A 12903-nucleotide genomic window follows, 5' to 3' on the forward strand; every position below is an offset into this window, starting at 1 on the left:
ATCTTCTCTTGAATTGTTGTGCCCTTGACCTCTCCTCTTTTTATGTTTGTGTGTGTTTTCATATACCAATTTATTTGTTTGTATGCATGAATAACATCCAATGACACTTTATGCATTGGATGAAACGGGCTCTGTCACAAAAACTTAGAAAGATGCATTCAATAGTCTTTTAGCTGACATTATACATATGCACACACATGTATATATATGGTGCAGAGGTGCCTTGGGGGCAGGAAAGGAAAATGGCAGAGAACAGTCATGAGCCAGGTATGTCTCCCCTCACCAAGAAAACATGGAAAGGAAAAGAATGCAGGATCAATGCTTTTTTCAAGGTAGCATGAAGTGGAAAAGCAATGGAAGCAAGAGTTCCTCTCTGTGCAGTTTGAATACAGCTACGCACAGGATGATAAGTAACATTTTCCAAGGGATAATTTTCTAAACAGCAAATTAAGGTCTTAACTGAGAGAGTGGTCGAGAGGCAACAAGTAATGGAAGTATAGAATTGAAAGTTGAGAGGCAGTATTTCTGAAATATCAATCACTATTTTGAATATTACTTCTTTAACAAATGGCTGTTCTCTAAGAAAGAGGGAAAACATACGCGGATGCCGATTGGGATGGCTTTATTGATGTAGACCCACAATCTCCGGAACTGTGGGGTAACTTGGGTGAGGATGGAAGAGATGAATCTGTGACTTCTTCTATATCAGAATGTGAGGAAGGAGGCTTTGTGGACTTCTTCTTCCCAAAGGCCTGTTTGAATGAACTTCTTAGCTAGGAAAGAAGAAAGAAAATTAAGATTTATTTGGATTATCTCTGATCATTTGGTTCACTTTACGTTTTGTTGAAAAGTTAGTTTGCAGATGCTAATCTAGCCACTGCCTGTGGTTAAGTGTATAGATTAAGCAGGGTATTAACATGTGCAACACAGTATCTTTAAGAACACAATAGAGTGCTTTTTTAAAAATCAAGTGAGCACAGCGCAAACATTGAACGCTATGGAAAAGGTACAGGATCAAGTGGTACAGCTAAACAGATGCTCATTTAAAACCCTACACCTCCTGTGGAAATCCCATTCCTCTGACATTCCCATTAAGGTGACTGGTCTTAAATAGCCACATTGTTTAAAAATTATTGACTTTCAGAAGACATTCCAATCAATGTGATTTTGTGCATCATTTATACAAAATTGTTTTTTTTTCCTTTAGAAGTTTGACCCTATTATTTCTACAGTAGCATGGATCAGAAATAAGCATATTTTAAGCTGTTATATGATGCTTGCCTTTTTGCTGACAAGAAGCTGAAAGGGTTGGGGAAAGAGGAGGTATTTGCTGCAGTTCTGTTTTAAAGAAGCAAGTTCATATGCATAAGCACTGCTTTTTTTTGCTCTAGAAGTTTTTTTATCCATTATTGAAAGGGACAGAATAGCCAAAGAGCCATTTATTTCAGGAGTAGAGATGGCAAACGTTATGGATGCACTGAGCACTATGCAGTTATTTTCGAGTTGTCAAAAGCGTCTTACGAACACACAAGTTATTAATACAGAGGGGGGAAGTGTGTTCCCCCCCTCCCCCAAATAGTTGCTTTGATTACCCAAATGTTTCTTCTACTAAACATTGGAGCACATAATCACTTTGTTCTATGAATATTACTTCAAGAGCAGGGAGTGTAAGTACTGATTGAGTTACCATAATTTATATTCATTCTACTTTATGAGTTCTAATAAGAAAGAAATGGATTTTGGCGACACTCCCCCTTTCTAGATTTCAAAGTTGGAGGTAAAATGAATAGAGAAAAAACTAAGGAGACATAAAGAATAATTTGTTTTAGAAGGGTACAAAAGCCTACTGCCAAAATGAATAGCAATCATGCCAAGATAGAGTTCTTTGAGATGCATGCCAAATTTTCCAGGGATTTATATTCACCTCACTTCCTCTAGAGTTCACCTTGCAGAAACATGAAAGAGTGTGCAATTACAAATCAAGGGAATGAAGTTGGAATCAGTATTTTTAAAATATTACCTGCGTAATAAACATATTTTAAACAACAAAAGTAAATTTTCCATTATTTCACTAAAATCTGAAGCCCTTGTGATAGGTGTATGTTCTTCTCAAATCAAAGACTTTATATTTATCCATCTTTAAAACATTTCCATTGGCTTTCTTTCTAAAGCATTCCAGACAGTTGACCTATTTTATAGAATGAGTGAGAAAACTGTATCTATCTATCTATCTATCTATCTATCTATCTATCTATCTATCTATCTAAGCTTTCACATGCTTACACATCGATCTGAATATATTTTGTTTGCCAATGCTCATAATTCACTAGGTGCAAACAAATCCATATTTATCTAGCCACAGTATTATCAACAGCTAATTATACAGAAGGGCACCACTATAAGGGTTATTTGTATGCGCCGTTGTGTTATCTATGAAGAAGGAAGCCATATAAAAGTCTATTCGATGCATTTAGATCTCTAGAGCACTTACCCAGTTTTTCTTTTTCTTTTTCTTTGAATCAGCATCATTACCACTGCCCATACTTGAATGGCTGGTGCCACTGTTGATGCTGGAAACACTTTCGGAGGAATGTTGCCGCCTTATTCGTAGATCTATAAAATAATAATAATAATAATAATAATAATAATAATAATAATAATAATAATAAAATATGGAAGTGCCTTAATTCCCAAGGGACCCCCCTTTCTAGAGTTTAAAAATGTCATGGAATGCCTAATCCCACTAAAACTGAGTGCTCTGGTGGAAGCTGAATAGGATTCCAAAGGGAAACGCAAATAAAATGTTACTTGTAGAAATGACTATGGAAAATCTTCTTTCTGGTGGGACACTCATTCTCAGTGTAGAAGCCACCTATTTGGTCTCCACCATCTCCCTAGCCAGTGTCTTTCATGTGGAGTGGAAACAACCAGCATGGGAAAAAGCAAGTACCCTGGACAACCAGATAGCGGGCAGGGCCGTCTTAAACATATCCGGTGCCATGGTGCAAAGATCCCTCTGGCGTCCCCTCCCCCCCTTTCCCCAGAGTTGTTGACCTTTTTTTAGGGAGGGAACGCCAGCAGCGGCGGAGGGAGCCTCTTGGGATGGGATGGTGCTGCCAGCAACGAGCCCAGCTTTGTGGGGCTAGAGGAGGCAGCAGCGGCTGGAGGGCAGCTTCTCTGGTGGGGAAGAGGTGGAGGCTGGCCGCGGCACCTCCTGCCTCAGCTGGCCGCTTTGTGCCATGGTGGCCACAGCAGGCGGAGGTTCTGGCTGCAGTGCTGCTTGAGCGAGGCATGGCAGAGGCAGGCAAGTGTGGTGAGCCAGCTGGGGGAGCCGCCCCCATGGAGATCCGTGGTGCCTGATGCCTGGCTCGAAGACGAGACAGCTAGCAGGAGGGGCGCTGCGCGCACCTGCGCCTCAACCCATTGGGCAAGCGAGCACACCGGGCGAGCGAGGGTGCGTGCGCCGCTCCTGCCGAGTGTTGGCTCAGTTTTTTCCTCTTTAGCTTTCTGGCGCCCTGCATAATTTGGTGCCTGCAGGCTAAAGGGGAAAAACCAAGCCAACGCTCAGCAGGAGTGGCGCACGCACCCTCGCTCAATCAGCACACTCGTTCGGTGTTCCCCGGACTCTCGCCTGGTGCCCTCCAGAACCTGGCGCCCTGGCACCCCTAGCATCTCTGGGTAAGACAGCCCTGATAGTGGGGATCAGTACCTAAGCAACACAGAAGTTCTTCCAAAATCAGGAGAACTTTTACCATGAAAACACTCTTATACTTATTGTTCAATCTGTAATTGTGAATTGTGGAAAGAACATAGCAGTACAGCGGTACCTTTGTTGACAAACAGCTTGGCTTCCGAACAAATCGACTCCCGAATGCTGCAAACCCAGAAGTGAGTGTTCCAGTTTGTGAACATTTTTCGGAAGCCAAACATCCGACACAGCTTCCGCTTGAGTACAGGAAGCTCCTGCAGCCAATTGGAAGCCACGCTTTGGTTTTTGAACGTCGGACTTCCAGAATGGAGTCTGTTAGACTTCCAAGGTATGACTGTATGACTTAAAACTAATTTATTTTGGCTGGAACTTTTTCCCACTGCTATGCGCAAGGTGCACATGCAGAACAGCATTAAAGGGGCTATCAAGCCTTAGCCAGTGACTAATTCCTCAAGAGAAGTCAGATAATTCTGTGGTTTATAAATGACGCATGGAAGTTTTCCCGCTGTGGAAACTAGTTCTGTCCTGAAAATTCTCTAATAATTCTCTAATAACTATTAGCCTACGTGTTGTGCTTGTATTGTGGCTGAAAATTTATCCTACATGTTTTCCAGCCATTCTCCATCAATTAATAACAAAAGAAACTGCATAAGAATACTGTCAAAAGGGGAGGGGAATTTTCAGTGCAGTTTTCAACAGTGGGATTTATTTATTTATTTTTTTGAGCTTACCTTACTTTCAAGGTGGCCAAGGGGGGCTGCTGTGAGTGTCCTTTATTTCACTGTACCAATCGTCTCTCCAGTGATCTGCACTCTGCAGCCTTCCTGGGTGCCCAGGTTTCCTGAAAACCCCATGACATCCTCAGCAGTTGGGCTTTCCTGTAAGTATGGGAAGGTGGGGAGGCTGCCTACTTTGCATCTGATAGCTGTTCATTCCTTTTAAGTGCAGTATTTTTTTATTATTAAAGAGATAGGTGTACCAATCTTAAGTACTTGGTAGCCAGACTCTCAGGCTACCATGCTTCAATTAAAGCTTAGTGGACTCCCCTGAGGTCTTTTCAGATTAGCAAGGACAGGCAACCAGGCAGACTTCAGAGTGCTGGACAGAAGCTGAATGGCAAGGGAAAAAAACACACACCACCCATGGCCACCTTGCAGCAATAGCGTAAGCTCAACCCTGCACCAACCAAAGAATGAATTCTAAAGTACTCTGGGAAAGAGGGAGAAAAATGGAATATTGCTTTGCAGAGGAAGAAATGTTTCGAGAAACTGGAGGACAGGATTTGGCACACAGCACTAGTGGAAACACCACAAATACAACTAGATCAAAACTTGAGAGAGAGGCTATTCTTCCGAACAACAGAAAGCCAGTAGCTTAGCACTTCTTTGGGACAAAAATGAGTTCCCAGTGAAAAAACAGCAGCAATCCATACCTTTATGAGTGTGGTCTGGGCCATTCAAAGCTCCTTGAATAGCAGCCTGCGCAGCTGAGTTCTGGGCTTTCAGCATTTCAATGGTTTCTCGTAGTTCTATAAGTTCTGATTCCTTTGGGAACAGTAGAAAAAGTCACAAAAGTATCAGAGTAACTATGGTTTCCACCCCCATTGGGGTCAAAATGCACTTTTTGCATTGCAATTTGGGTGAAATTCAGGTGAAAACTAGGCATCATGTATGCTTTTCAACTCAGCTAATACAGTATGTCAGAACCATCAGCTTAGAAGCTATTTATCTCTATAAAATACTGCATAACAAGAATTTTGAAGAAAATAATACAAACATCTATTAAAATGTATTTCATTTCTTATGAAATGAAGCAATGTAACTCATCTTTTCACTTGGCAGGGCACGGTTTTAACAAGTGTAATGCACAGTTTTAATTTAAACTGCATTTAACATTTCTGTTTCTAGTTCTCATTTTATATAATGAGGATTAAAGCTACTGAAGGAATTTGACCTTAGCAGCAACATGGAAGAAGAAAAAGAAAAGCTTATATGCTCAAATGTCTGGGAAAGCTTATTGAAGTCAGTGCCAGTGCTATAATCTCTTTGAGAAAGGAAGCCCGAAGCTTTATAGAAGATGAAAAGATCAAACTGGAAGAAATTCCTTTTGAGAAATTATTATTATTACAGTGGTTCACTTGTGTGTCCTTAGGCAGAAGGTAAATTTGTAGTAGATCCCTGGTCTGTAGTAACTTTGGTGTAGATCTGCACTTGTATATACTTGGGTTATCTCAATTTATAGGAAGTAACGGGTATTACCACCACCATCTTGGTATTATTGCCAAGCTACTGCTTTGCACCTGGCTTCTTCCCCAGCCACTTTTCTCCCCAGCTGGTCCTACTTGACGGACTCTAGGGATCTACTAGCACACAAAATAGATCCTACAATCCTGAAATAACCTATCCCTACAGGAGCAGCCTAATTGAGTACGTAGTCACAGCACAAGAGAAGCTAATGAACTTGATCCTCGCACATGTCTTAATTGGAAACAAGAGGTGTGCAAGGAAAAGTTATTTTGCCTTTGCCTTCATTTCATTTTCCAGTTATTTTGTTTACAGTATTAATAACCTGCTCCTCAAAAAATGGTCCCAGGACTAAATAAATACATCATTAAAATAAATTAAGGGGGGGAATATAATCTCATATACATAAACATTCTACCCATCAATTTGAGCAGCATTCATTCATCCATCTGCACTTTTCAATGGAGGATCCTGCCAATTCTTTTCTGCAACCTGTAGCTTTGATGTTTCTGTCCAAATGGTATGAAATCATATTCAGCATTAGGAAAGCACTGTCCACACATTTATTTATTTTTGCCCTCATAGTTTGTTTTCAAACCTCATGGGCTAAAATGGATCATCGGATTTCATTGAGACAGCAAATGATTGACAGACAGGAGGGCCTATGGAGATGAGGACTTGGTCCATCAGCCAGACCCAGTTTCCCAACCCTGACTTAAAAGTATTGCAAAACAAGCAAAGTCAAAACCAAATCCAGCCCCAGCTGCTCCAAGATAACACTTGCTATTGGCTCGTTTTCCTATCTTTGTAATATCTCTTCTTTCTAATATTTAGCGTTTTGACAGTTGCTGGCAGACTGGAACAAGCACTCCACTTGGTTTATGACCACCTTTTGTTGCTTAATCTTTCAATACAGATTAAATTCAGAGTCACAAATGTTTTAATTAAAATCTGGAAATGAAAGATTTTATCATCACACTGCCCTCTGATATAGCTTGGCTAAATCTGATGGTGTGCAACGTTATTCTTATTGCGTTTTCACAAAGCATCGATAGTCTTAAAAAAAAATTTGATGCACCTGCCTGTTTATTCTTACAGCTGTCCTTTCATTCAGCCTTCAATACAAACTTTAATATAAACCAAGAACGGTTTTCCACATTAAAGCACCTGCTGTTTCTAACATACCTTTTGTTCAGCTGTCATTGTTAGGCTTTGCAGCCGGCCCGTCATATTTCCTAAGCTCTTTTCAAAAGCTGCTACGAGATGGGCCTGTGAAGAAGATGGGGTGGTGGGGAGTCAGTCAAATGTCAATAGGTTTCAAATGCACTATACAAAATCTATACAATATGCTTGAATGTACTTCTGCTTAAAAAAAACACACACAACCCTACATGACCATCACCATCAAAAGTTACTTCTATTTAAATTCCTAATTGTTCTTCAACCTCCTTGCACTTTCCTATCTGCATGAGGCAGACACTACTCCCAGCTGTCCGTAGTACACAGTGTCAATTCCAGTTTCTCTGTAGAATTCTGTGGCTTTGGGGCAATACCAGATCAATTGTACAGTTGTGATGCCCAGTACAATTATTTGGGCATTCTTTAACAAGAACGTGTTTCACCTGGACTTGCTATAGAATAGCAACCCTTAAATATGGCAGCACTGTACTTGATTGTGCCCTACTCCAAACTAGAGGTCTGCCAAAAGTTCAGTGTTTCTAGTTTCTGCTAGAAATGGTTTTTGGGTGCCCCCCCCCAGTCCTATTGAGAGTCGGGCAGCACCCATGCTTTCTGGAATCTTTTAAAACCATCTTTCAAGCATTCCGAAGTTCACGAACCTGCATTTTGCTCTACAAATCCTCCTCAAAACATTGTTATATCTTTATTCAAGGGCCTTCTGGGGAATAATAATGGCAGTCAGCAGTTTGGAGCACCGCCACCACCAGCAGCCACAAAATTCAACTTTTGCCACCCCAGGCACAGCAAAAAGTTTAAAAAGAGGGGAAAACATGAAAATAGAAACTGCCAGGAGTGCACAGCTGCCAGCCTGAAATAGTCACATGAAACGTTTTAAAGGGTTACGGTAAAGGTAAAGGGACCCCTGACCACTAGGTCCAGTTGTGGCCTACTCTGGGGTTGCGGAGCTCATCTCGCTTTAGTGCCCGAGGGAGCTGGCGTACAGCTTCCAGGTCATGTGGGCAGCATGACTAAGCCGTTTCTGGCGAACCAAAGCAGCGCACGGAAACACCGTTTACCTTCCCGCCGGAGCGGTGCCTATTTATCTACTTGCACTTTGACGTGCTTTTGAACTGCTAGGTTGGCAGGAGCAGGGACCGAGCAATGGGAGCTCACCCCATTTCGGGGATTCGAAACCGCCGACCATCTGATTGGCAAGTCCTAGGCTCTGTGGTTTAACCCACAGTGCCACCTGCGTCCCTTTAAAGGGTTACCTGCTGAAAAAAAGTGATGAAACCCCTCAGTGCATTTTTATGATCCACATGGCCCAGTAAATTTTGGGGTGGAGGAGAGAGCTAAAGTGTGTGTTTAATAATTACAATAAGAGTAACTTAATCACCAACTAATCCAATACAAAATGCATCCTCTGCTGTTGCTTTCCCATTTTGTCCTTCCTCTAAAATGTGCATTCAGAAGACTTCCCCCACCCCTTTTGCTTTATTCAGTAAGCCAATTTAAAAGAACCAATAATTGTGTGCAGAAGGGATACATGTGTCTATTTTTATGTTTGGTTACTGGCTAAATATATTTTGTATGCACTTTCCAAACTAATAAAGCATTTTAAAGTGGTGGTGGGGTGTTGAATTTGATAGCACAAGAAGTACGAAAACCCCCTCAGTTATAGAAAACAATCATAGTGTGAAATATTAATATAACCTCACAGCAGGAAGAAGACTGGCTATGCTTCTGTTTGCTTGCTTTAAATATGCACGAGTCGGGTTGAAAAAGTCCGCTCAGAAGAAGGTAACATAACATGAGAATTTTATTTTCCCTGACAACTAACAAGCATTTTGAGGCTAAGGGAAAGGTCATCTTAAGGCAAGTGAACAAGTTAGGCAGGAAACTATATGATAGCAGTCTTATGTATTATGACCATGTGAATCCACTTCCTGTGCTGATGTTATTAAAACTGAATGCTTTTCAATGAATGAAACCTAATTGGGGATTATTCTGTGAACAGAGAAATATACCTGGTCCCATAATACCTACTGGAAAAGCCATCAGGTGCCTCACCTCTTTATACCATGAAACTAATGTGAACCAAACACTCAAGGCATATCCAGGAATATGAAGTCTTTATTTGTGTGATCTCCCCACTTTGTTGGAGAGGCCAGTCTGTTTGGAAACCATGGTTGCGTCAAAGTATAGTGGCAAGATTACTACGTGGGACCACAACTATGGTACATCAATTCTGAAATAATTACACTGGTTCCAAGTATAAGCCAGTATACACCAATCTCTGGCCTTCTCCCACTTGGATGTTTGATCTCCCTTCCCTCAGCACCCCATCTTAGCACTATTCCTTACAATAAATAAGACCTACTACTTTTAGTAGATGTTTGCAATTTTTTAATATATATAGAGAGAGATCATCAAAGGCCAGCAAAGCACTGAGCTACCTTGTGCAGATCCTGCTTCATCTCAGACAAGCCCAAAATTACTCTGAGTCAATCCCTAGTTGAGCTTGGGATTTGACCACATCTCATGTATATCCCTAGTTTCAAGTCCATTTTTTAGCATGGCTCACAGAGCTCGTATAACTTTAAACGCCCTAAATAACTTGGGAATCAGTCAAACCCAGGTACTGTGTGGACCACTTAATCGTGCAAGATTGTTCTAGGTATTATAATTTTCTATTACTCTGCCATAAGAGGTGATGTGGGTGGCGATGGCAGGTCCAACCTCTTTTGGACTTTCTTCTCAGAGATATTTGCATGGTAGAGATTTTGTTTCGTTTTCAGCAACTGGTGAAAATCTTTTTAATGAGTTCCAGGATTTCTGGGCCTTGGCTTTAATGCTGTTTTGCCTCTTGCTCAGCTTTAAATTTGTCAGTATCTGTTCATTTCAGCCTTTCCCAATGCAGTTCCCAAAGACTTTGAACTACAATTCCCATCAGCCTCAGCCAGCATGGCCAATAGTTAGGGATGATGGGGGTTGTATGGGAGACATCACATTAGGTTCATATTGTTTTCATTGACTTTATGCTGCATTTCAAGCTGCTTTGGGAAGCTCTGTGGGCTGAACAGTAGGTTAATAAATGCCCCCAAAAGCAAAGTAACTAAATCTGCAGTTGGGTACACAACTACCTCACAAGTTACACTATGTGAGTATTGAAGAGAAGAAACCTATTGCTACTCCATATATAACTGCAACACAAAAAAACTAACCACACAGAAATTACACAATGAATTTTTGAGCTTGAATATCTCAAAGGATTGAACAGTCACAGATCTGAAGAGAAGAAAGTGGATCAGAATGTACAAATGCACAAGTTAACTTTGTTGACAAATAATTTCTCCTCCTCCTATATTTAAGTTCCCCAGTAATGTTTGTCAGATACAAAGGAGAATATTGTTTTGTCCAGATAAATATGACATTTAAAGCTACGGAAATTATACCAGAAGTTGGTTTTGTCCAGATAACTTGAGTTCTGTGTACAGCTCTGCCTCCCACCCCCATAATAAGCTTCCTGTAATGCACTATAAAGGTGATGGGCTTACTACTGTGCCCAGATCTTCACAGAATGATAACTATGTCAAAAATATTGATTTTTAGAAGTCTGTGATAAAATGCATGTTCCCTGTGCACTGACATGCTATAACTTTGAAGTACAAACATAACTGTGTCCAAATGATGATAGATCTTCCTTTGTTTCGCTCAGATATATTCTGCCAAGAACATAAATGGAAGCAGACTTTGCAGTATCTAAAGTCTACAAACCACACTGAATACAATCAAATGCTTCCAGGAGGAATATGCTACAAGTAACTCAGTTGTGGCACTAATTGAGGAGTATGGCTGCATTCCAGAAAAGATGGGGAAGTGGCATATAAGGACAATACTAGGGTCTCTATAGCCCTACTGGTGGCTCCAATCCATAAGATCATGAAAGAAGGAAGAGGAAGAAGAAAGTCATACCGGTACAGTCTAACCCAGGCTTCCTTAACCTCGGCCCTCCAGATGTTTTGAGGTTACAATTCCCATCATCCCTGACCACTGGTCCTGCTAGCTAGGGATCATGGGAGTTGCAGGTCAAAAACATCTGGAGGGGTGAGGTTGAGGAAGTCTGCTCTAACCACCTTGATCCCAGTGACAGCAAGTCAGCAAGGCTACTCTTATCACCTCCTTCCCAGACCCAGCATCATAAGCACAGGAAGACCCCACTTCAACGTCTTTTTAAACGACCTGGACAAAAGAGTTGACAGGATGCTTATCAAATTTGCAGATGACACCAAACTGGGAAGAGTAGCTAATGGTGCAGAAGACATAATCAGAATTCAAAATGACCTTAACAGATTGGAGAACTGGGCCCAAACTAGCAAAATGAATTTCAGAAGGGACAAATGTCAGGTTCTGCACTTAGGCAGGAAGAACCAGATGCACGAATATAAGATTGGGGACACCTGGCTTGCCAGTAGTACATGTGAAGAGGCTTTAGGGGTCTTAGCAAACCACAAGCATCAACAGCAAAAAAAAAGCCGATGCTATTATAGGCTGCATCAACAGAATTATAGTATCCAGATCAAGGGAAGTAATAGTACCGCTTTATTCTGCCTTGGTCAGACCACATCTGGAATACTGTGTCCAGTTCTGGGCACCACAATTTAAGAAGGATATTGACAAGCTGGAACATGTGCAAGCAGAGTGACCAAGATGATCAAGCGTCTGGAAATAAAGCCTTATGAGGAACAGTTGAGGGAGTTGGGTATGTTCAGTCTACAGAAGAGAAGACTAAGAGGAGATATGATAGCTATCTTCAAATATCTAAAGGGCTGTCACTCCGTAGATGGAGTGAGCTTGTTTTCTCCTGCTCCGGAGAGTAGGACTTGAACCAATGGGTGCAAGTTGCAAGAAAGGAGATTCCGACTGAACATCAGGAAGAACTTTCTGACAGTAAGAGGTGTTCGAAAGAGGAATAAACTCCCTCAGGTGGTGATGGACTCTCCTTCCTTGGAGGTTGAATAGCCATCTGTCATAGGTGCTTTAGTTAAGATTCCTGCATTGCAGGGGTTTGGACTAGATGATCCTCAGAGTCTCCTTCCAACTCTACAATTCTTTAATTCTCTGATTCTATGTATTAATGCAAAATTCACTTTTTAAATTAAAAAGCACCAATCAAATAATATTCAGGATTAAAACTGACAATTGCATTCCAACAGAGAAAGCACTTTTGCTGCATTATGAATATCATGGCTGAAATGCTTATTGCTAGGCAACTGTCACTTCTACAGAGAATATATATATATATATATATGCAGGTTTTGGTGTCCTCGGGTGTCTTCCCGTGTCTTCCCTTTTACACGGGAAGACACCCGAGGACACCAAAACCTGCATTCCTGTACCCGTGAAAATCTACGAAAGCATATATATATATATATATATATATACTTCAAAAATTTAAGTTGGGTTCTTGTCTTGCACTATTGATTTTATTTTTTGAAAAAATGGAACAATGGTCCATTTTTCCTTGAGTAACAATATATGTGGGGGAGGTCTTCAGATTTTTGACAGTTCTTGCCTTATTTTTTAAGATTTATTTTAAGGAAAAGGAATGTGTTCATTTAAATTTAAATTAATAGCAGTTCCATCCTATCCATGAGTGAGGCCTCCTGGGCAAGGATAGGGACGGATAAAAGTCTCCTAATTTAATACCTTAGGAAAACTCCTGAATTAATTTGTCTACTTAGGACAGCCATAGACCCCATGTACATGGCA

The 12903-nt window shown here is 41.0% G+C and overlaps 1 protein-coding gene across 9 annotated transcripts in view; it reads right to left on the minus strand.

The window, feature by feature from the left end:
- Positions 1 to 12903, minus strand: part of NAV3 (neuron navigator 3) — a 445636-nt gene that overhangs the window by 28765 nt on the left and 403968 nt on the right. For 8 of the 9 annotated variants that reach the window (XM_083698859.1, XM_083698858.1, XM_083698861.1 and 5 more), the window contains 5 exons: positions 7138 to 7221; positions 5142 to 5253; positions 2492 to 2613; positions 1925 to 1945; positions 601 to 773 (listed from right to left, as the gene is read on the minus strand). In XM_083698859.1, coding sequence (XP_083554985.1) covers positions 601 to 773; positions 1925 to 1945; positions 2492 to 2613; positions 5142 to 5253; positions 7138 to 7221 — 512 coding nt within the window. The remainder of the gene's footprint in view (positions 1 to 600; positions 774 to 1924; positions 1946 to 2491; positions 2614 to 5141; positions 5254 to 7137; positions 7222 to 12903) is intronic. The other variant, XM_083698857.1, reaches the window with a different exon arrangement.

Source organism: Podarcis gaigeae (assembly GCF_964106915.1).
Source record: "Podarcis gaigeae genome assembly, chromosome: 10".
NCBI lineage: Eukaryota > Metazoa > Chordata > Lepidosauria > Squamata > Lacertidae > Podarcis > Podarcis gaigeae.